The sequence below is a fragment of the Manis pentadactyla genome, chromosome 9, assembly GCF_030020395.1.
Source record: "Manis pentadactyla isolate mManPen7 chromosome 9, mManPen7.hap1, whole genome shotgun sequence".
NCBI lineage: Eukaryota > Metazoa > Chordata > Mammalia > Pholidota > Manidae > Manis > Manis pentadactyla.
The window spans coordinates 122815057-122834377 of NC_080027.1; the positions used below are offsets into that span (position 1 = coordinate 122815057).

The 19321-nt window shown below is 56.2% G+C and overlaps 1 protein-coding gene across 15 annotated transcripts in view; it reads right to left on the reverse strand.

Moving 5' to 3' along the window:
• The window catches only part of NFASC (neurofascin), a 167709-nt gene that overhangs the window by 19356 nt on the left and 129032 nt on the right, over positions 1–19321 (reverse strand). For 9 of the 15 annotated variants that reach the window (XM_057508076.1, XM_057508074.1, XM_036909699.2 and 6 more), the window contains 5 exons: positions 18551–18773; positions 16511–16626; positions 14706–14910; positions 13368–13490; positions 12158–12331 (listed from right to left, as the gene is read on the reverse strand). In XM_057508076.1, coding sequence (XP_057364059.1) covers positions 12158–12331; positions 13368–13490; positions 14706–14910; positions 16511–16626; positions 18551–18773 — 841 coding nt within the window. Of the gene's footprint in view, positions 1–874; positions 992–4478; positions 4671–9552; positions 9898–12157; positions 12332–13367; positions 13491–14705; positions 14911–16510; positions 16627–18550; positions 18774–19321 lie in introns of those variants that run through there. The other 6 variants (XM_036909702.2, XM_036909704.2, XM_036909701.2 and 3 more) reach the window with 4 other exon arrangements.

The following is a 19321-nucleotide window of genomic DNA, read 5'->3' on the forward strand; positions in this document are numbered from 1 at the left end:
GCATCCCTCAGGGAAAATGGAGGAGACAGGGCCCTGCTTCTTAGAGGTCACCCCGCATTTCTCTCTGTGTGCAGAATTCACACCTCGGGGGATGTGAACACCTGTGTGTCTGGGTGTGGAGTGCACGGTGGCTGTAGGAGGCTGAAAAAGTAGGGACCAAACTGGGGACGCCAATTCAGAGGACGTGAGTCCCCCTCCGACCACAAAGAGGTCGGGTGGCTCTGCTCCTTCCTCAGAGATCTTCCAGCAGGGTTAGGTGGCTTAACAGCTTAGAGCACATGCTGAGGACCCCCGTGGGGGGTCCCACCCCTTGGGATCAGGGGTCTCTGCCCAGAGAAGGTAGGTATCCTGCCCACACTCCACAGTAACACATCTGTGCCCTTGGTCCCAAGAGCCAATAAGGAGCTCAGCTCAAGCCACCAGCTGAAACAAGTGACCCTGGTCTGGGTCTCCATGGGCCCCAGGTGTCCCTGGGAGCAAAGCGCGGCTACACCCTAAGTCTTAACTGGCCCAGCCTGTCTAAAGGAGACCCCAGAAAACACGGATTCTGAGCCAAGAAGATCCATGCAGAGCTCACTTGAAGGCTATCCAGAACCCTCATCCTGGGCAGGAAACGGATGGAGGGCCCCGCTACTCAGATCCTCTGCAGCACATGCCCCCTGGACCTTTGCTAATGGCTTCAGAAGCCCCTTCCTTCTCCCTGAGCCTCCTCTTCCCACCTCGCCAGCTGCCTGAGTGCATATTGATTCATTAAGTCATAATTAAGCCGGGCTAAAAGGCTGCTCCGAGCCTGGGGGAGTTCACACGCCCTCTTTACTGGCATCTACCCGCTGCAGCTGCCGCCGTCACCACCACCCCGCACAGCCATGCTTACTGTCAGTGTACTCAACCACAAAGTCAGTTCCGGGCCCGAAACTGTGCTTCCAGGTGATGTTGGCCCATTTACTGTTGGGGAGCACCGTGACGTTCCATATGGACTGCTTGTCAGGGGCTGGTGGGCAGGTTAGAAGAGGAGTTAGTGGTGAGGAGGGAGGCACTGCTGGACATGCACGCACACACACACATGCACACGCACAAACACACGGGCGGCCAGGACAGGGTCCTATGTGGCTGTGCACAGGGCCTGACAGAGCTCTAAGCTGCAGCCGTGGTGGCCAGGCCAGAGGTCGCCATGAAGGTGTGAGCAGGTGCAGCCAGGAGGACCTGTATGTGGAGAGCTGGGTATGTCTGTCCACATAGGTGGGGGTCGGAATGACAGAGGGAGTTTGATCCTTGACACAGGAGGCTCGGCCGGGCTCATTCCCTTTCTAGATCCCCCGCTATGGATTTGAATGGTACGGTGCAGAGGGCTGGGAGAAAGCCCCATCGGCCAGGATGCAGGGGAGAGAGATGGGCCAGCCTCCCGCCCTGCAACTACTGATGTGCTGCAAGAAGCTGAGAGGCATCTTAAAAACCCCTTAAATGTTGTGATTAGATTTGCAGGAAGGGCAGGACCAAACACGGGGAAGTCTTAACAGGCTCCTGAATTTGGAGAAGGGTAACCAGACAGGTGACCGAGTCGCTGAGGACAGGTGACTAGGGTCTCTTTCGGTTAGAGACCTGCTGGATTATCTGGAAAACGGCCTCAGATTCTTTAAGCGGACTTGGGGCCTCGAGCCCCAGGGTCCCAAATAGAGGGAGATGAACCCCTCCTCTGCCTCTCACGGGCTGGGTGGGACCAAGAGAACTCTTTCTTGACTCCCAATCCTCAGTGGTCCAGACACCAGAAGAATCCGGTTCTGCTGGCTTCTCAGCACCAAAGTTTTTGAGGCTTGATCTCCATGCAGCACAGAAGACAGTAATTATCTAGTACCTATGAGCTGGGAGCTACCTTATCAAAGCCATTGTGCTACCTGAAACTATAGCCTGTGGATAGGACAATAACGCTGATCTTTTTTCATAATCATTTTTCAAGAGTCCCAGCAGGCTGACTACCCCACATCCCAGCAAAGATTCAATAGTGGAGTACTAGCATGAAGCCTTGTGTTTCAAAGACTTTACAAGTGTGGCTGCTGTATATTTTATTAGCATGCAAGGGGGCACTGTCACTAACTCACTTGTCAAAAATGAATAGAGTACATTGGTGATGAATTTATTCATTATCTACTCAACATGTGACAGAGTCTGCAGGGCTGGGGAAGTGATAAAAGATCTCCTGGTCTTCACTTCAAAGAAGTGTCTTTACTACAACCTTATCAGTGCCTGTCGCCCCAGGTGAATATGGTCACGTTAGGGGAGGGGCCGAGAAAGAGCTTCCATTGATGGCACCACAGGGCATTCTCCATGGGGAGGGCAGAAGGCAGGCTTCTTTCTTTGTCTGCCAGATGTTTCTATCATACCGGCAGCTTTAAGCCACCCCAAATCCCAGCTCCCTGGAATCTCAGGGCTCTTGCTAGTGGGAATGAATGATGATTAGTCCCGATTTGGGGGCTTGAGGTTCTTCCTCGTCAGCTCTGGGGCCTGCAAAGTCTTTAGCCAGAGAATTTGGGTTCAAACAGTTTGGCCACCAATACAGTACTGGCCCAAATCTGACTGTCTTGAAGGTAATGGAGACTGGGGCAGCATTAGAAAAGGTCAGAACGACTGTGAGGTGGGACTTGGAGGAAGGCACTGCCATAGAGGGAGACCAAGATGACGCCACTGGTGAGCGGAGGAGTTCAAAGGACCCAGGAGAGGGATCAGTTGTTACACGAACAAAACAGGCGGGTGAGGGGAAGCATGGGCTATTCTGCTGACACCTGGAATGTGAGAATTAGGTAGTATGCCCTGAAATCTGGAAGAGATAAGGACAAACAGAAAGTCCCACTGCACCCTAAAAAAAAGCAAACTTAGAAAACCTTTTGTCCTAAGATGTAAGACATGATAATGATGCAAATTCATTTAAAAAATCCCACCCCGGCAAAGCCATTCTGCTGTGTTGAGGGAAGTCAGGACATTTAAGGGCCCCCAAGCTCCGGGGATAAGATCAGGGGCATGGCCAGGCCATCTGCAGGGCCTTGGGCGCAGGGAAGAGGTGGGGTGGGCTAGTCCTACACGGCAGCAAGGCCTCTACCTTCCCAGAGGGCACACACTTCTGCTGGGGAGCCGTACCCGTTCCCCTTCTTCATTCTTTGTGCACCTCTTCTGTGAACTACGAGCATTAAAGTGGGACATGGAGCCACACTTTGAAAGATTAAAGATGAAAAGATTACTGCCCTGTGGCCCCAAAGAACACCCATCACCATTAGGCTGGTGGCAGCTGCTAATATAGCCTAGCAGATTTCTCCTAAGCCAACTTCATCTTAAAGTCCATGCTGTTTGAATTCTAGATACTTCATTACAGCACATCAGTGTTTTCAAAGTCTGAGGAGCATAATGTCAGATGTGAGTCACTTGTTTCCTCTCAGGGCTTACAGAACTCCTGTGACTGACTTAAAGGGAACCCTCCTGTGTGCGTTCAGCCTCCATCCCCATTCAGGTGCTGAGAGACGTGAGGCTGGTGGGGAGGCAGTGGGGCCTCAGAAGGCGAGGGGAACTGCCCAGGAAACAGAGGCGCCTACACTTCTACTGCTGCTGGAGGAGGCTCCCAGGTGTTCCCTGCTAGCCCTGCTGGCCAAACTGAGCTGATTTTACAGCTGGCGTGTGGACTCCAGAAGCTAGTGGGCCTCCTCTCAATGGTAATGAAAGGCGCTTGATGCTCGGTTCTTAGCAGTATTGCTGGATTCCCCAGGGGTCTCTGTAGGCTGGAAGAACGGAGCTGCCTGGCCTGGCTGTGCAGGGCAGGAACAGCGTGTGTTTTTGGGCTCAGCAGGTGAGCCCTGGGATCAATTCCTCCCAGGGGCTTCTAGGCAGCCTGCAGTTTCCCCTCCCCATGTGCATCTGGGCGGGGGACAGGAGTAGGAAGGGCAACAGAGTACTTTCAGACTCCCTGGCAACCCCATTTCTACAGCTTTTTTAAAGAGGTCTGTAAGTGCGCCCTGGGGGGAAAGGGGCAGGGGAGGGGCAGGGCTCTGGGAAGAGAGCTCCTTGGCCTGCCTCTCTCCTTTGCTGCAAGGCTAATGCCTCACAGCCGGGGCAGGGCGCCCTCTCAAGTTGCCTGTCCCATGCCAGGTCCCTTTCCTTCCCCACTCTGCCCCTTCTGGAGCCTCGGCCCTAAACTGACAGCTCTGCATGTAGCTGGAGGCAATCCTACCATCCAGACCCCAGGGGTCCGGCCTGAGGAGCGTGGCCCTCTGTCAAAGAACACAGGTCCGGGGCTGGGACTAGGGGTATGGAGCCCTGGAGAACCACCCACAGTCGGGGCAGGAGCTCTGTGCCTCTAGGCGACCAGACTGAGAACCCAGTTGTGTGTTTTCAAAGTCAGATCAAAGGGAGGTGCTGGTGGGTCAGCGCCATGGCAGCCCCCCCTGCCTGGGAGGCCAGGGGGAGGAGGGACAGGGAATTTGGGCGATGGGCAGTACCAGACTCGTGTATCTTAGTTCCGGCGGTGGTGGTGGGAGGGCTCTCCGTGGCGGTGGTGGTGGTGACGGCGGCAGGTGCTGTGGTGGGGACGATGGGGGCTGCTGTGGCTTCGGTGGCCACGGTGGCAGTGGCGTCAGTACTGCTCACAGTGCCCGGCGCGCCCACTGTGGTTGGGGACAGCGTGGGAGGAGCTGGGGGGGGAAATGTAAAACAGCTACGTCTGGTCACTTTGGCTGTCCCCAGCCTGGACACGTGGCCCCGCGTGCAAGGCAGGCAGCCCGGTGGAGATGGAGCTTGGAGATCAGAAGCCTCCCAAATATGACCCCCTGGGTCAGACGGAGCAAGGCCAGAGGGGGCACAGCCATGGGGAGGAAGAGAATGAAGCCCCGTGTTGTGTTTCATTTTCTTCTCATGGTCTGTGCGGCTCAAAGCACCCAGCATGCACCCAAGCCGAGGGCGAGAATGAGGATGGGAAGGTACATGGACAGACACACCCAGACCGCAGGGGCAGCACGGAGTCCCTGGCCAAGCACTACCCAGACAGAGGCCAAGAAGCACCACCTGGGTCCAGCCCTGGAGGGGGGCAGGAGGCCGGGCCCTGTCCTGCAGGGCCACTGGGAGGCATTCACCCCAAAATGACCCTTTCTCAAGCCCGCTTGAGTTCTACTGCCACCCAACCCAAGGACAGAGGGCAAGCCCCCTCTGCGGGTGAGCCTCGCACTGCGGTTCACCTGCCTCCACTGCCAGCCAGGTCCCTCAGCTCTTGTTGATGCCCCCGCCTTTCCTCCTGTCTCTCTGCCCAGGGATGGTCCTTCCTGCAATTACCGGGCACCTCAAGTCCTCTCCCTGAAGGGCACTAACAGACACAGGTGGGGCCCGTGCTCCGTAGCGCCATCTCCAGCCCACAGTAGGTGCAGAAATCCCAGGATGAATATGACATACATGCTTGGGCTTTTTTGTATAAATCTTCAGGGAGATTCAAATCTGTGCTCTCATGTCTCCATCTCCCATCCAAAGCTACCCTTGACGTCAGTCAGCCCTAGGGGCTAAGTCTACTTATGTGACATTTCCATAGGCTCTCTTTCCTTACTTAAGGGTCATGGAAACAAACAACAGGCTGCCCTGTTATCTTTAGTTCCAAAACTGCTGAATGAGGAATGAGAAGAATGGTGGGGCAAATCAGAGAGAGAGCTGCTTCTCCGCCTTGCACTCTATCTCCTGTAATCTGATCACGGCCAATTGATTAGTGCCAGCACCCGATGGGACGGTAGGCGGGGATGTTAGACATAAGTAGGTAACTCTGACTCCCAAGGGACGGGGACATCCCACCCTACTTCAAATCTCCAGAAGTTCAGGAAAATAATATCCCCACCCCCCCCCAGGAGGGGCCCAGGGCAGGGAAGGAGCCAGAGAAATTGCAAGAGGGCTCTTCTCAGTGGGGAATTAAGAGACCCTGAGCCTTCTCAGCAAGAGCCTGACCAACAAGAGCCCTTTTATTCCCCTGGGCCTCCAACATTACAAGATTCCTATGGAGAAGGAAGGGCTGTTCTGGGATCAGCGCTTCCCTGGTGTCACTGGGCCCCGAGGGCTCTGACCACAGAAGTCACGTGAGGCAGCTATGCCCCAAGCATTCCAGAGATTCCTGGGCAAGGTCAAAGCACACAGCACCCTATTCCCCATGCTGCAGTCACCTCAGACTTCAGGAAGGTGTGGGGTGGGGACAACTCTCCGTCTCAAAGTCACTATTCAGGGATGTATTCTATTCAGTCCAAGGCGGCCCTGGGCCTGAAAAGCTCCATGTTGTAAAAGCTCAGCACGGTGCTATAAAAGCTCCCACGCACCAAGAGGGGCAGGCAGACACTCCCCCTACACACACGAAAAGCCTGAGAGGCCCACAAGGCCAAGGTCAGCTCTCTCCCAGGCCTGGTCCCTGGCAGCTCCCCCAACAGACAACTTGGGCTCGGTGCTGCTGGAGGGAACAGCAAGAGGCCATTCTGCCCACCTGGGTGGACTGCTCTGGGGATGGCTCCTTATCAAAAGCGTATTTTCTAATAATTCCTGGAAAATACTTGTTCACAGGGCCCCCCTTTTCCACGACTATTTTAACGGTGTCATCAAAAACCTTAAAAAACTCCCTTTTAAAATAAATCTTCCCACTCTGTAGCGTAGATCTAGGCTTCCCCTCCCACACACACAGCGGCGGTTACATTTTCCGGGACCCCTGAATCGATGCCGGCTTTCCCCTGAGCTGTACACGCTCTCCCAGGCCCCTTGGTCCTCGCACAAGCAGAGGCATGGTTCCCTGGGTGCTCCAGCGGGCAGCCCTGGAAACAGAGATGCCAAGAGAGGCCAGGTTAGGGTGCATTTCGTCCTGGGCCCTGCTGGCCAGACACAAGAACGAGAAGCGACTCTGAGATGATTCCACACCACCTCACCCCTCCTTCCGACGGCCCCTGTGGAGTGTGACAACAAGGAAGCGCTTCTCTCTGATGAGGGCTCCTAGCTGCTGTTCCTGGAGCGTGGCAGCAGCCTCAGGGCTTGAGAGGGGACTATGGGGGTGGGGGAGGAAGGAGCCGCTCCCGAGAGCACTGCTGGAGGGCCACTGCAGTCACTGCAGAGGCAGCTACGGTACTGCTGAGGTCACAACGGGCACATCAACGAGCTCTTTGACGCACTCGTTAGCTGTCTGTTGTCCCACGGCTGCACAGGGCCACAGAGACAGGGCAGAGGCAAGAAGGAATGGCTTTGAGAGAGGCGACAGGAGAGTCAGGTGAGTTGCTGGACTCTCATATAGGTGGGAGAGGAGGGCGGGTTTTCCCTGGGGAAACTGTCCGGTGCTCAGGCTCCAGGGGACTCAGACGACTTCATCCCCTGGGGCGAGGCTGGGCTAAATGACAGAAGGAGAATGAGGCCCAGAAGAGGGGCCTCTAGACAGAGTGGCCCACAGGCTGGACAGATGTACTGCTGGGCCAGGATGTCATCGCCAGCCACAGCAGGAACTATGGGCCGAGAACCCCCTGCAGTGCTGGCTGGAGACCACCAGCCTGACGACCGTGAAGGGGGTCCAGGGTGGGCCCAGAGCTGGAAGCACAGGACCCCTACCCCAAGGCGCCGTCAACACAATGGGTTGCCTAATGCACAGTGGAAGGCACCCAGCCACAGACAAGGATATCCCCCCAAGAGTTCTGGGGAGTACCACGTAAGAGATGGAGAAAATTGAGGAGAGACGTGACATGTCTCTTAGTCATCTTTCTGACCCCAGAACCCGCCATGGAGCTGCGCACCAAACATTTGCAGATCTGAGCTGAGTCCAAGACGAGGACAGCAGTTTCCAGACATACCAAGGTGGAAGGCTGTGTCCAAAAAGCCCACATGGTGCATGGACGACCCTTGCCAACTCACAGATGGCCGGGACAGATGGGCAGCAATCCTCAGAGACTGCAGATACGGGCGCACGAGAGGGACTCTCTCTACCCAGGGAGATATGAACAGATCAGTTTTGGGGAGAAAAAGCCCAAATTTGGAGAGAGTGAGGGGCAAGGGAGCAATGTGACGGACACCGGGCCCTGTGGAAAGTGTGGAGGCTGTGCCCCGTCACTCTGGGCACCTGCACTTGTGCAGAAGGTTTGTATGCGTCTCGAGTTGAGAACAGCTGATCTTATCAACACATCTCATTTACAAAGAAGCGCAGTGTGCCTGTACCCCCTTGTCACATGGAAGCTGGAGCCTGGGAAACATGTTTGATGGATGGGCAGAGACCCTGAGCTCCTCCTGCACATCACAAAAAGCCGGGATCTCTTCTAAGCGGGAAATAGGAAGCGGGTGTTTAGAAAGACATCCACACCCCTCCCAGCTGCCACGGTCGCTCACCAAGCAAGACAGACTCCCTGCCACCAGACCCACCTGCCTAGGGTGCCTAGATGCCAGAATGGGGGAGGTGGCCGGGAGCTGCTTGACCAATGAGCTTCTAGCTGGTCTCTTGATGCCCTCTTCCCATCTTCACTACGCCTGCTCAGGCTACTCTGAGCGCTGGCTGCAGCAGGCCCAGAAGAGAGCCTTATGCAAACTCCGATCAGCAAGTCAGGGCAACCCTCAGAGTGACTTCCCCGGGGAACCTCCCCGTCCCCAGGCCCAAGCTCTCTCTCTGCCTTACCTCCCAGCAGAGGTGTTCAGACCCTGTGGGGAGGCATGGGCCCCACCAGCCCGGGTTACTGGGGGGGGGTGGAGAGGACTTGGGGAGGGAATGATGATGGCAACATGCCACCCGCAGATCTGGCTGCAAAACAAATGCAAACGGAAGGAAGCAAGGTGTGCAACAGAAATAGAACCATCCGCCACGGGGGTGGGAGAAATGAGTGTAGGTGGGGAGAAACCCCATCAGACAGGGGGAGTCCTCTCAAGGCAACCCTCAGAGTCCCCACCTGATTCTCGTTCTCCCTGCTGCCTAGAGCTTAAGGAGGCTCTGGTGGGCGCTTGCCCCCCAGCCTTTCCTCTTCCAGAGCAAGCCTTGTTCTCTGCCTCAGAGGGCATGCGGATGGAACCCAGGGGCCCCCTGCCTAGTTTCCCCGGCTTGAGGACAGGCCTTCTGTGGTGAAATGCCCTTTAAAATTTCTCCAACCCACAACATGAGGAGTTGAGAGGAGGAACTTAGTTAACAGGTCATCTCCTAAGCTAGGACCTACCTTCCCAAACTGTCACTTCGGCTGTGCATTTACCTCCCAGACCCCAAGAGTGGAGACTGTTCCTAATACTGAAGACCCTAAGAAGCTGGGTTTCTGAGGGATGAGGGGACAATCAGCCCACGGCACCCCACGAGACTCCAGGTTCCGGAGCACAAGGCGCTGTCCAAGGACATGCTTACTCACTCCCACCAACCACAAGCCGCGGCAGACGGCAGCGCGGGTGCCGGGCCCCCATGCAGCATGCACAGCCAGCACACACAGCATGCTCACCCCCAGGTCACCCTTTCAGGGGAGGGCAGCCTGCCCAGGCGACAGGAGCCAGCTGCCCCTGCTCGCGCTGCAGCACTCCTTCTGGGGGCACAGCTGGCCACCCGAAGGCCGTGGCCCCCTCCCTCTGTGCTCTGAGACGTCGAGTCTGGGCAAGGGCCCAGGTGGTCCAGGGGCTGTAATCACTCAGCTCTAGAGAACAGATCTGGAGCCCACGTGCGTGGGGCCCCTGGAAGCCATCCTCCTGAGGAGGGGGCAGGCTGTAACTAAAGAGGAGAACGCGTTTGGTGTCCTCCGGACCCATCCTCTGCCCACATCCTCCCTGACAGTCTGGCTTCCCAACCACTGAAAGGGTGAGTCTGGGGCATGCTTTCATCCGGAGCGCTCCCTCCTGGCTGGGCTGCACCTGCACTGTCCCATGCCAAGCCCATTACCTCCGCGGCCGGTACGGTACCTGCGGTCGGAGTAGCTTCAGAACACAGCGCCCCAGAGAGCCAGGGAGGGAGAAAGGATGAGAGGGAAGAGAAAACAGAGCACAGGTGAAACCGCGGGACAAGCAAGCAGAGAAGTTCTGGCTCAGACCTGACCCAGATGGGGCTGGCCACCGCCCTGAGGATACCAACTGGCATTTGGGGCCTTGCATGTTCCTACGGAATACTTCCTACCTGGCTCTTGGAGGTCTTTCTAATACACTCTGATTCTATGTCTATTAAGGTCTATCATCTAAGAGGGGGAGCAGGAATAACCTGCCTGCAATGCTGTTCCCAGGTCCTTCCCCAAGGCTGTGTCCTCTCTGGCTGGGCCAGGCTGATCTTAATGAAGCAGATGACCTTCTGTGACACCAGGAATCAAGGGCATAAGGTGAAGGTGGCACAGGAGGACACCAGCCCCAGTCAAAAGGATGGTTCCTGGATCTTCAGGGGAAGACGTGGCATAGTGCTGGGGTGGATGGCGGGGAGCTTATTTGGCTGAAGCCCCCCCACACCATCCCAGCCTTGGAAGGCCCAGGACTGTGATGGAATTGGAGCCCTGAGGCCTCTGTCCTCATGTTCTGTGCCCTGGTTCTTTCCCACCAGTTGTACTTTATGAAGTAAGAAACCCAACTGTGGACTGTGAGCCTTAAAAGGAATTCCTGAATTTGCTGTATGTAAATCCCTAAATCGAGAAGAAAGTATCTCTTTGTCCTCTTGTCCCCTGGGGCTGCAGAGCTTTCCCGTGGTGGTCACTGGCAGGGGACAAGGGGGCTTTGTTCCTGTGATGGTCTGTTATGGGCGAGGTGGGGAGAGAAGAGGCTCTCTTTATGTGTCTCCTTATAGAGGTCAGTAATCAAGAAGGCCTCATCCCTGTCTGGCTATGGTAACAGGCATACAGTAGCCACTTACCCAAGTCCCACCCCTAACAAGTGCCCATGTGCCCAGGGCATTTTTTGAGGGGCACCCTGGGAAGGGAGTGTATTGTGTGGCTCGCTGCTGGTTTACAGGCCAGAGAGGGAAGCAGAAAGGACCGTGAGCCTTTCTCAGCTTCTCCCTGGCCCGTCCCAGGGCCTCAGCATGGCCTGCTGGCTGGGAGGTGGGCTGGGGAGGGGTGCCCGGCTGCTTATGGAGCTGAGCTGCGGCCCCAGTGAAGGGGGCACTGATGCTCTCCTGGGCTGGGGAGGCTGGTGCTCAGGGCATCAGTCTGGGCCAGGGTCAGGCTGCAGGACCTCAGCCTTCTGGGGAAAACACCAGACAGGAACCTGCTGTCAGCCTCAAAGATCCCTACTCACACTACCTCCTCTCCGAAGTCTTCCCTTGCAGGTCTAAGCCCTCCTCTGCACAGCCCCATCTAAACCTAACACTCCTCCTGCGGAGCTGTGGTTAGATATTCCCATGGACGTCTCCCCTTCTAGACTTTGACCTTATCCCCTTTGTCATCCTTGGTCTTGCAAGTGTCTGGCACTTCACATTGTGGGTGCCCAAGAAATGGCTGTTAAATAGACAGCTGTACCTCTGGAGAGGCAGAGGGGTCCCCCCTTCTATAGTCTCGCCACCCTGATAGGTTCCTCGAAGACGGGGCCGGGGCCGGCGGGCCAAGAGCGCCCTCTAGTGGAGCTCCCAGGCAGTGGCGGCGGAGGCGTGGTGCTCTGCTGCCCAGGACGCCAGGAGCTCCTCCTGCTCGGAGTGAAGCTGGTCTGGCAAACGCTTGCTTCCCAATTCACCCAATTGAGGCTGCGTGGAGGGACAGCTCCTGCTCCGCTCATGATCCTGGCAAGTAGCTTCACCAAGGCTGCTTCTCCCTCCCGCTCTGTCCCCACGTGCCCTGGGAAAAGCACCAGGGGTGTTCCTAGAGCCCTCATGAGCCACCCTCAATAATAATAAAAATACGCCTCCTTCAACAGGCGAGCGCTTTCACCACTCTTTGGAATTGATTAGCGTTTACTTCCCACATGCTTTCTCTCCTTTCCTCCTCTCTTCCTTACTCTCCCACTAGAAGGAAACAGGACAGACGTTAGGTAGCAGCGCAAGTCAAGGCAAAGGGGGGACCCAGGTCCGACTGCAGGTCGAAGAGGATCTGAGTTTCTAGGTACGTCAGTTTCTAGGATTCTCTCGTTTCTAGGGCCTGAGGACCTGCAGCCTCACTTCCTCTCCATCCCAGGAGGCCGGGTGGCCAGAGGCCAGGTCGGTGTGTTTCTCTAGGCACCTAGATCAGCGGGAGCCTTCCACCCCCCAAGGCTGTGTCAGTGCACCTACCTTCATTCGGGGGTGCTGGTGACTCCTCTGTGGCGGCCTCCCCACTGCCCACCTGCGTCCTGGCACTGAGTGTGAAGCGGTAGCGCGACACAGGGTCTGCTCTTTGCATCGTGAACTTGGTCTGATTGGGAGAGAAGTTTTCCACTATCTGCTTTCCTACTTTGGTTCCATTAACTGGGGAGAGAGGTAAGTGGAATTGAGCTTCAGCCATGTTGACAAGGGGCCATATAATCTGCAGCGGGGAGGAGAATCTGTGCAACCTGCCCTGCAGCTAAGGACTCGGGGGGATGGGAGATTCGGCCTCAAAGGCAGAGAGTCGGGCAAGAACGTCTTTCTAGCTGATTGATGACACACGGGGGTTAATGCTTTTTCACTGATCTCATTATCTCTAGCTCACTGAAAAGTTAAGCGGCTGATTCTGATTCAGTTGTATAATCCCCAAGCCTTTTCAACAAGGACAAAACTTTGGAGTTTCTTTGTTCCTTTCAAACAGAACTAGGGCAAAACCACCAGAGCTTTTGATTGTTAATGCCTCCTTTTAAAAGGCCCATTCAAAGAGGGAAGGTCAAGTCTAGAGATCAATTCACAAAAGCATACAGACACACAGTAGGCTATTCAAATCGTTAACAACACCTGGCCCTTTGAGCTTCCCAACCAGATAAAACGTCACCTACTTTAGCAGGCTTAAAGTTTTCCAAGTGTAATGACACTCCTGTCCTTGCAAGGGTGATGTTGAGCTCTTAAGGTAAGGTCTTCCCCACCCAGGCTCCTGAGTCACCCAAGTTCCTTGGCAGCTTAACAAACTGCTGCCTCATCATAAAAGGACAGCAAGGTGTCCTGAGGGCTGTGTGGATTCCCGTGCGTGCACTGACTGTCCCGTGGAATGGAGGCCCTGCTGGGTGAGGAGCTCTGTGTCCTAGACTTGTAGGAGCTGGAGTCTGTAAGACCCCTGAGGGCTGGGGCTGAATCCCTCCTAAAACCAGGCGTTTCCTTTATCTCACCCCCAGTGCCTCCAGCTCCCTGTGGGAGGAGCTGTGTCAGAAGAGCAGGGTGTAGGTCTCACCTGCCTCCCCTAATCCTATGGGGACCTTTCCCCCTGGCCCTTCTGTCTCCCCACAATGCCCCCTGCATCTTTCAATTCCTTAGGAAAAGTGGTGAGATGGGGTTTCTGACTCCCAGATTATCCAAGAAAAAGAAGGGCAGAACGTACAGGCCACGTATTTGAGAGTATATCCAGTGAGGATCCCATTGGGGTGTTCCGGGTGATCCCATTCCAGGTGGATCATCTCCAGGTTGGGCTGCCGGACTCGGAAACGCCTGGGGGCGCTGGGTACTTGGGGAAGGAGGAGAGAGCAGGGGCGATGACGGGGAGAGGAAGATGGCGGGCAGGACGAGAAAACACAAAAACAAAGCACAAGTATGAAGGCACTGATCTCCGGGCCACCCCCACGCCGGGTCGCTGCTAAGCCAGAACCCGGGAGGACCGCGAGGTGGCCAGAGCCCCCCACCCACGCAGGACGGTGCTCCCCCAGGCTCAGGACAAGCATGGCCCTGACTCTGTTTAAATGGAGAAGAAGCAGGTGAAGTTTGCCTTCAGCAACAACCCTGGATCCTGCCCATGTTAGGCTCTGATCCTGCAAAGATGCCTCCGAGTTGAGCACAGCCGCTCCTAGGCAGGGACCTGACAGCTGCTCTGTAAGGAGGCTGCAGCTCCCACACCCTCAGACAAGGAGTCTCACTGCTGGGTCCAAGCAGCACTTGGACTGGGCTGAGAATGCTGAGCTCCAGGGTGACGAGAGAGGACGGAACCCTGGACCGGGTGTGAGGGGCGGCAGCAATGAATGGGCAGGGATGCTGATGAAAATCAGAAAGAGGAGGGAGAGACAGGAATAAAGGAAACAAGAAGAGAGAACAAAGGAGAGGAGAAACGCGGAAGAGAAGAAAAATGGGGGAAATAACAGTTAAGAGGGGGGAGAGGAGAAACAGGAGAGGGCAAAGCAATTGCCAGGCTGATCAAAGGGCCAGTAACAATGGAAAAGGCACCAGGAGCTTTGCAGGTGCCTGCCTCCCAGGGCCGGTCGGCCAGAAGTCTGTGGCAGGCAGGCAGGGCACCCCCTCTGCAGGGCCACCTCAAACGCGTGTCAACTATCTTAACGAAAGCTTCTTGATTACAGTGGTGAGGGGCTCTGGAGGTCCTGGGTGCTGGTACACAAACCAGATGCCTCTAGGAGGTCAGGGTGACTGTGCCTCGGCTTCAGGAGGGGGGTGCAGCCCAGGCTGTCTGGGTGCCTCGGGGGTTCAGTCTGCAGAGCCTGCCCGGAATTATGCCAGCAGGCTGCACGGGTCTTCTCTTGAGATGCCGTCAGGGCAGGCCACCTCGGTGATGGAGCGCTCTGTGGGAGTGGCGGGAGCTGCTCAGGTCACAGGTCACCAGCTCCGTGAGGTCTCCTTGCGCTGTCCATGCCAGGCCATGCTGGAGCTGCTCCGGGCCCACGTGGACCTGCTGCCCCTGTGCGCCCCACCCCGAGGGGCTGCAGGTCAGACCTACCTCCTTCCGGGGTGGCGAACTCCTTGGTCTCACTGCGAGGCCCATCGCCTCTCCCATTGACCACAACCATCTCCAGCTTGTAGTTACTGTAGGGGAAGAGGCGGGACACCACGCCCCGGAGGCGGTCACCAGGGAAGCTGGCTTGCTGTCTCTTCTGAGACACCCACAGGTTCTTCAGCAAGCTGCTCTCCCTCCAGTAGTAGGCCTTCAGGACAGAGGCAGGCCGGTGAGGGGGTGGCCAGGCGGAGGCGGGTTAGTTGTTAGCGGTGCAGTAGTGACTGGTCTTCCCTTTGCACGCCACAGGCTCCAAATCCCAGATGACCTCGTCAGTCCCACACAGGGCTGGGGGAGTGGCCACACAGTCCCCACACATCAGCAGCCAGCGAGCAGGGATTGAGGTCAAATAAGAAATAGCGTTTTTCCTCTCAATCACTGAGCCATATCACCTCCCTGGGGAACAGGCACGCTCGCTAATGAACTAACTGATGGAGCTGCTCCATCATGAGACTTATTTCCAAGCTGGGGAACACGCTGCTCAGGGCGTCCGTGCCAGAACCACAAATGCGTGCCAGAGGTCCAGGCCTGGGGAGCTCTGTTCTGCATTTAAAGACCACATCACTTCGGGGTTGCGTTAGTAGGGCCTAGATTGGCAGTAGACGGGAGTTGGAAAGTAGTGGGCTATCCCCGAAGTCGGAACATGAGAGAGGATTGATGTACTCCTTTGAAGTCAAATGGTTTCTTTAAATATTGTTTGAAGACCTTTAGAATGGGATAGACACACGTCCGAGTCAGTGGGATGCCAGGCTGCCTGTGGCAAGAGCTTGGACGGGGTGGCCTACGGAGGGCGGTGGTGTTACAGTACAGCCAAGGGAGTTTGCGACATGAAGGTCCGGTTAGCAGTGGGCAAGAGGCTCCAGGTCAGGCTGCGCACCAGCATCACCTGGGCCTCCAGCGGCAAGGTAAGGAGGAAGGCCAGGCTTAAGAGGGGAACTTTTGGGAGCTTTAGCCAGAAAAATCTCCAGGCAGGTAGGTTAAGGGTGCAAGTCAACTACTGGGAAGAGCGTGTTCGAGTGTATACATCATCTTGCCCTCCTTCCAAATTCACTCCCCAAGGAGAGCCTGACCCCTCCGTTCTGCTCCCAATTGTCTGTCAGCCAACTCTCGATGACCTCTAAGTCAGAGAACCTGTGTTCCCCATGGCTACAGCCTCCCTCACCTCCCAGGCAACTGTTAAATAGAGCTACTCATTAGGAAGAGCCTTGCATAGCCCGGGTTTGCTTCCCCCTTTGCCCACCTCAGCTCGCACTTTCAAAGAGGAGGGACGACTGAGCAGCAACTGCTCCTGGGGAAGACAGGAGAAGCCAAGGGCCTTCATAACCTGCATGATCCCGAGTTGGCTGTGACAACAGGGAACGGCGCGTCCATCCTTTTAGGGGCTCTGCCTGTTAGTTGGGGATTCATGAAATCAGACCAGGTGAGGCAGGCAGCCCAGGGGTGGGGTGTAGCTCAGGGGCGCCTAGCACTGCAGATGCATGTGTGTCCCCTCACACACATGTTACAAGCACGACGTCCTATGCAACGTCAGCCCCAAACCCACCACCCTTGGCGTGATTTTCTGCTGAGCAGAATCTGCCAGTGTGTCTGCTGCAGGACAGCGTGCTTGTGTCCAGGTATGTCTTTGACCAGCTAACACTAGGCATCACTATCTGCAAGACCCCTTCCAAATAGCTTATGGCCCACGTGTGCTGTCCCCTGGCCCGGGTTAGCGAGCTGGGTGTTAGGCGGGGCTGAGACGGCCTCCTCACTCGGTACTCTCTGAGCTGGCCCTGGACCGTGTCGGAGTAGACGCGGTTCCACTGAAGGCTGACGGCTGTGCTGTTCAGGACTCGGATTTTAACGTCAGTGGGTGCAGCCCTGGGATCTGCAATGTGTTGGGACAGAGAGCTGGTTATGCAGGAAAGGCAGGCCCCTGGAGGCGAGGGTCCCCTCAGACATGTTCTCTGTGGGCCGGCACCTTACCCCACCCTGGACTCCGGGTGCTCCATGAGGGGCAGGGGCTATGTCTCCTCCATGAGACAGTATTTGGGGGGAAGCGCAGGACAAAAGGGGGCATGTTTAGAGGGCAATTATTTGCTACCCTCCCATGCTGGGTAGTCTCCGTTTGCCCTTCCATCCCATTCTTCACAGTTCCTCACCCTGCTCTATGTCCGGAAGGCTGCCCTCTCTGGACTGTATCGGATTCCAGATAAGTTTGCCCAAAGGGAGATGCCAGGTCCCACGCCAGGGCGAGAGGTGGGGGAGGGTGTCTATTCCCCTGGCTGCAGACGGACAGCGTGGCACTCTTCTCCACAAAGAGCCCTCCCTAGTTGTGGTGACTCGCCTGTCCCCTGCCCCTTCAAGGCTCAGAGTGGTATAATGGCATCCTGCTGTTGCTAGCCCCGCCAGGGTTCACCACACCTTGCTGTTTCCCTCTAGCCCTGTCCTCACATTAGAAATGGTCCCCTTTGAGTGGCATTCATTTCCTGCCAGGTCCCTGCAGGAGACATCCACAAACTGAAGGTGCTCTCACCTCGTTCAGGACGGGATTCGGGTCCTGAGACTGTGGAAAGGGTGGGCCGCTCCCTCCCCCATCACTGATTCTTGCCCTGTTTTCTCCACTTTTCTACCCCTGCACAGGCGCAGGCGTAGACAGGATGCAAACTGCAGGGCTGTCCATGATGCCCGTGACTAGCCGAGCCCATTCCATACTTACTACCCAGGAGTCCCTGCCAGTCTCCTCTCCTGAAGTATCTGCCACATGGGGAGGAGGGGTGGGGGGGAACGGAGGGCCTGCCGACTCCCTCTACTTATCTCCTGAGTGGGTCCAATCCATCACCACCTCCAGGAAAGCAGAGCACGGGGCCCAACGCTCACTTCCTCCCAGCTCACCATGATGAACCACTGGCCCTACTCTTGACTTCAGCATCGGCCCTTGAGACTCGGCTCCCGCCTGCGCCTCCTCTCCCTTCCTTCTGGTCGCCCCATCCGCCTTCACCGTCTCTTCTTGGACCAGGCCCAGACCCACCAGGGCATGGGTTGCCCTGACCAGGAGGGGCTCTGCAGAGCTTTGCTCAGCCACCTACTGGACTGATGTGCTAGGGACAGGGAGGCCCCTGCTTTCTGGAGAGCTAGGCATTCTTCATCTGTATACATATATGCCCATAATCCTGCTGGTTGACTCAGTGGCAGTCTCCCAAGAATGTTTCCTTTTAGGCTCAGTTCTAAGGGCTGAGAACAACACTGGTCATGCTGGCGGGTGGCTGCTCAGGCTGGTTCCACCAGCCTGGGGTCTCTGCAGACCTTCTCCATCCCCCCAAGGCTTCCCCTGGGGAGGCTGGGGGGCAGCCTGGCCCACAGCCCTGCTTCCTGTGGAAGAGTGTCTAACTAGGGCTCTTTGGGATGGAAAGTCCTGAAATCTTTCTTGGTGCCATCAGGGCTTGGCAGTAAGGTAGATCAGAAGGCCTAGTTTCTGATTTTTTCAAGCCTGGCGTTTACTACTGTTTTTGGCAGGGGTTTTCTCTTGCAGGACCTGAGTTTTCATGTGCACAAAATAAGAGTACGTGACTATGTGATGGTGTTCAGTATTCTAACCAGTGTTCGGGTGACAGCATTTCCGCTCCTGACGTCATCAGGGGCTTGTCTGCTCTAGGTCTCAGTAGGGGATTTCTCTTTCCTGGGAACTGGCTATCCTCCCAGGATGTTCTTGCAAGTCCCACAACCCAGCCCCAGACTCCTGGTCTGTGAGGGTCGCCTAGTGCGGCCCAGCCGTGAGGGTCCTGGGCTGGGGACAGGAGGAGGGTACTCACAATCTTCTCCGGAGTAACCGATGACAGTGTCTGGCTCAGGGCCCTTGCCAAAGTCATTTTCGGCCTGGACTCGGATCTCATAGGGCACGTAGACCGGGGTCTGCCCCACCACGTGGCGGGAACCCCACACCGTGACGTTGCTCCAGGCCTCTCGCGTCTCCCTCCGCCGCCACTTGACGATGTAGCGCAGGTTGGGGCCGAAGGCAGAGGTGGCGTTCATGGGCTGGGCAGGGAGAGGCAGATGGCAGGGGTGGAGAGGGTGCAGGCTACAGGCGGAACTCCCCATGCTTTTTCTGTGCCAGCTGCTCCTCCCTGATCTGCTCATCGCTGGCCGGCCCCCTTGCAGATTTGGGGAGAGTGTGCCCCTCCCACCCCATGCTGAGTCCCCCCAAAGCCCAGAGTCCCATGAATTTAGCAGCGTGTAGATTTTCTGTGACAAAGGCTTCATTCAAGACTCGGTCACTTCAACCCCAGAGCCACCCACATCTGCAAGTGCACAGGGAATGAGAGCTTTATTTTCAGTAGGACTATTTCCTATGATGGAGCAACAAGAGAACATAATATGGACGATAATACAGGATTCTCCAAGGTCAGAAAGGGATGAGTTTTGGTGTAGCCACAGCATGCCTCTCACCAATGAACTCAAAATTCCCAGACTGATTCCAGTTCTGCCAAATATAAGTGTATCTGTCCTGCTGTTTCCAACAGGTCAGAGTGAAGAGTGGGCATAATTCTGTCCTTTGTTCCCTAAGGGCCTGGTCCAGGAAGCAG